This window comes from Octopus bimaculoides, chromosome 6 (genome assembly GCF_001194135.2).
Source record: "Octopus bimaculoides isolate UCB-OBI-ISO-001 chromosome 6, ASM119413v2, whole genome shotgun sequence".
Classification (NCBI taxonomy): Eukaryota; Metazoa; Mollusca; class Cephalopoda; order Octopoda; family Octopodidae; genus Octopus; species Octopus bimaculoides.
This window is the reverse complement of record NC_068986.1, coordinates 108,961,802-108,964,288: the sequence shown is the minus strand read 5'-3', so window position 1 is coordinate 108,964,288 and position 2,487 is coordinate 108,961,802. Positions and strand designations below refer to the sequence as shown.

Genomic DNA, 2,487 nt, shown 5'->3' with positions numbered 1-2,487 from the left:
CTCTCGTTCTTTCTCTCTGTTCTCTTTTAATTTCTTTTGAAGCTCTTCTACCCACCCCACCCCTCCCTTCTTCCTCTGCATTCCATCTGTCTTTCCTTGTCGTTTCTCTCTCTCTCAATATTTTGGTTTCGTTTGAATTCTCGTTTTCACACTTAATTCCTGCAGAGCATCTTCTCTCTCTCTTTCTCCTCACCTTTTCCCTCCTATACCCTGCTCCCCACCCCTCATTTCTCTTACATTCCATCTTTGTCTCTCCTCTTTGTTTCGTTTTTTCTTGTACTTTTGGTTCACCGTGTATACATTGTGTGTATGTATATACATGTATATACATTTACAGGCATATTTATGCATGCCTAAGATTTCCCAAGAAAGATATTTAAACACACACACATTATGTATGACGACTAGAGTAAAATGTTTATAATAAATATTAACACACGTGTATGTATAATAGTATTTTGAGAAGTATATATATATATGTATATGTATACACACAAGGAACACAGTTAAAACGGTGTGTATATCCATATATATATAATAATTTCTAATTAAAGAAACCACTTTAAACTTCTTTGTTTCATGTCTATCGGCGTTTACATTTTCCCTTAATCTATCGAACGTGTCCTTGTTCGTCCGTGCCTGTGTTAATTCGCAGGTTTTGTGTGTGTGTGTGTGTGTGTGTTTATATATATATATATACATGCTGTGTTTCACCGTGTATGTTTTTGCTCTGTGTTGTGTATAAACCATTGAATGCCGAAAAAGTTTTAATTTTGTCTTGTGTTTGTTTATCCACGTTGGTCAGGTCCTTGGCACCGGGATGTTCCAAATACATTTGAAATCCTTCAGGAATACAAAGGGATTACTAAAAAGCGGCAACTGTTGCAGTAATAATGTGGTGGCCACCGGCCAAGCTGGAAACAACTGTACGGCGTGTTCTACCTTCTTTCGGATATGTCTTACGCATTACATGGCCAATATTGTCTCGGGGAAAAAGTGTTCTTTTGCCCTCACAGAGTCACCAGTTTTGGGGAGTAATGTTATAGATTTCTCTCAGGATTTACCTAATTTTACCAACCCGTTGAAGTTCTTGATCAAGTCTTCGTGGCCGGTAAGTTGTGATTTTCTTTTCTCTCTCTCTCTGTAAATACATTTATTGTATAAAACAATTGTCGTTGTGTCTCAATCTCTTCTAATTCCATTCAACATCTGAGGTGCTTTACTGTTCATTTGTAGTAGTTTTTCATGTGTGTCGTCTGCCTGTCTACTGATGTTTGCATTTCCCAAGAATATCTTTGTGGTCTGGCAGATTGTTTATTCATATCTGCTAGTTTAGAATCACTGTCAGAAGTTATTATTATTATGAAGGTGGCGAGCTGGCAGAATCGTTAGCACGCCGGACAAAACGCCTAGCGGTATTTCGTCCGTCTTTACGTTCTGAGTTCAAATTCCGCCGAGGTCGACTTAGTCTTTAAATCATTGAGGCGTCGATAAAATCAGTACCAGTTGAGTACTGGGGGTCGATCTTATCGACTTATCCGCTCCCCCAGAATTACTGGCCTTGTGCCAAAATTTTGAAACCATTATTAAGGTGGCGAGCTGGCTAAATCGTTAGCATTCTTCCCGACCTTCAGGCCCTGAATTCACATTTCGCCCTGGTCGACTTCGCTCAGTAAAATAAAGTACCAGTCAAATGCTGGGGTTGGTGTAATCTACTCATCTCCTCCCGTTACAATGACCCTTGTTCTAAAATTAGAGAAACGGTTCTTATTATTCCATAGCCACCAACATAATTATGATATGGATTAGATTACCAGCAGAGCTCGTTGCTACTTCGTCGCTTAATATCCGACATACAGAGAGTAGCTTCCACACTCGGCATCTCTAGCCGACCTTGTACACTGCAGTTGCAAGTCCTCTCCCATCCACCAGATGTACGGTCGAAAGCGTTCCAGTCATGATCATCTCACTGACAGTTGAGCCAGTCTTCGTAAATTGATGTTTTGGGAGGTGAGGTGAGGTGAATTTTAGTGTTTGTTGCAGTGTGATCCCATTGGGGTCCCCTTGGATATATCAGTCTTTTTGTTTTTATTTTGCTCTCGAAGAGAAAAAATTCCTTTTTCGGAGTAAAACTTCTTAACGAATCGAACCTTCGTTGCCTAGGACACTGGTCCAAGTGCAAATAAATTCATTTTGCCGACTGAGTACATCCAGAGGCAAAGCTTTTAAAGAGCCTCTTCATTTTCGAAGAGAGGCTGAAGAACATAATTGTAAAGAATACGTACACCACTGGTTTTCGGCGTAACAGAAACCCGAACCCTAAAACTAACCACCGGGTGTACGTATTCGTACCTTCGCCTATTTAGTTGCCTCCCCACTTCTTTTAAAAACAAAAAACTCAAACAGGAGGGTGGGTGTAAGCGGCAAAGAGAACCTGAATGATCATTCTTTTACTGCTTTATCATTGGATTGCAGTCCAAGCTGGAC

At 40.2% G+C, this 2,487-nt stretch overlaps 1 protein-coding gene across 1 annotated transcript in view; it reads left to right on the top strand.

Moving 5' to 3' along the window:
- Positions 1-2,487, top strand: part of LOC106868910 (delta-like protein 1) — a 40,565-nt gene that overhangs the window by 4,424 nt on the left and 33,654 nt on the right. The window contains exon 3 of the mRNA XM_014914370.2: positions 806-1,111. Coding sequence (XP_014769856.1) covers positions 806-1,111 — 306 coding nt within the window. The remainder of the gene's footprint in view (positions 1-805; positions 1,112-2,487) is intronic.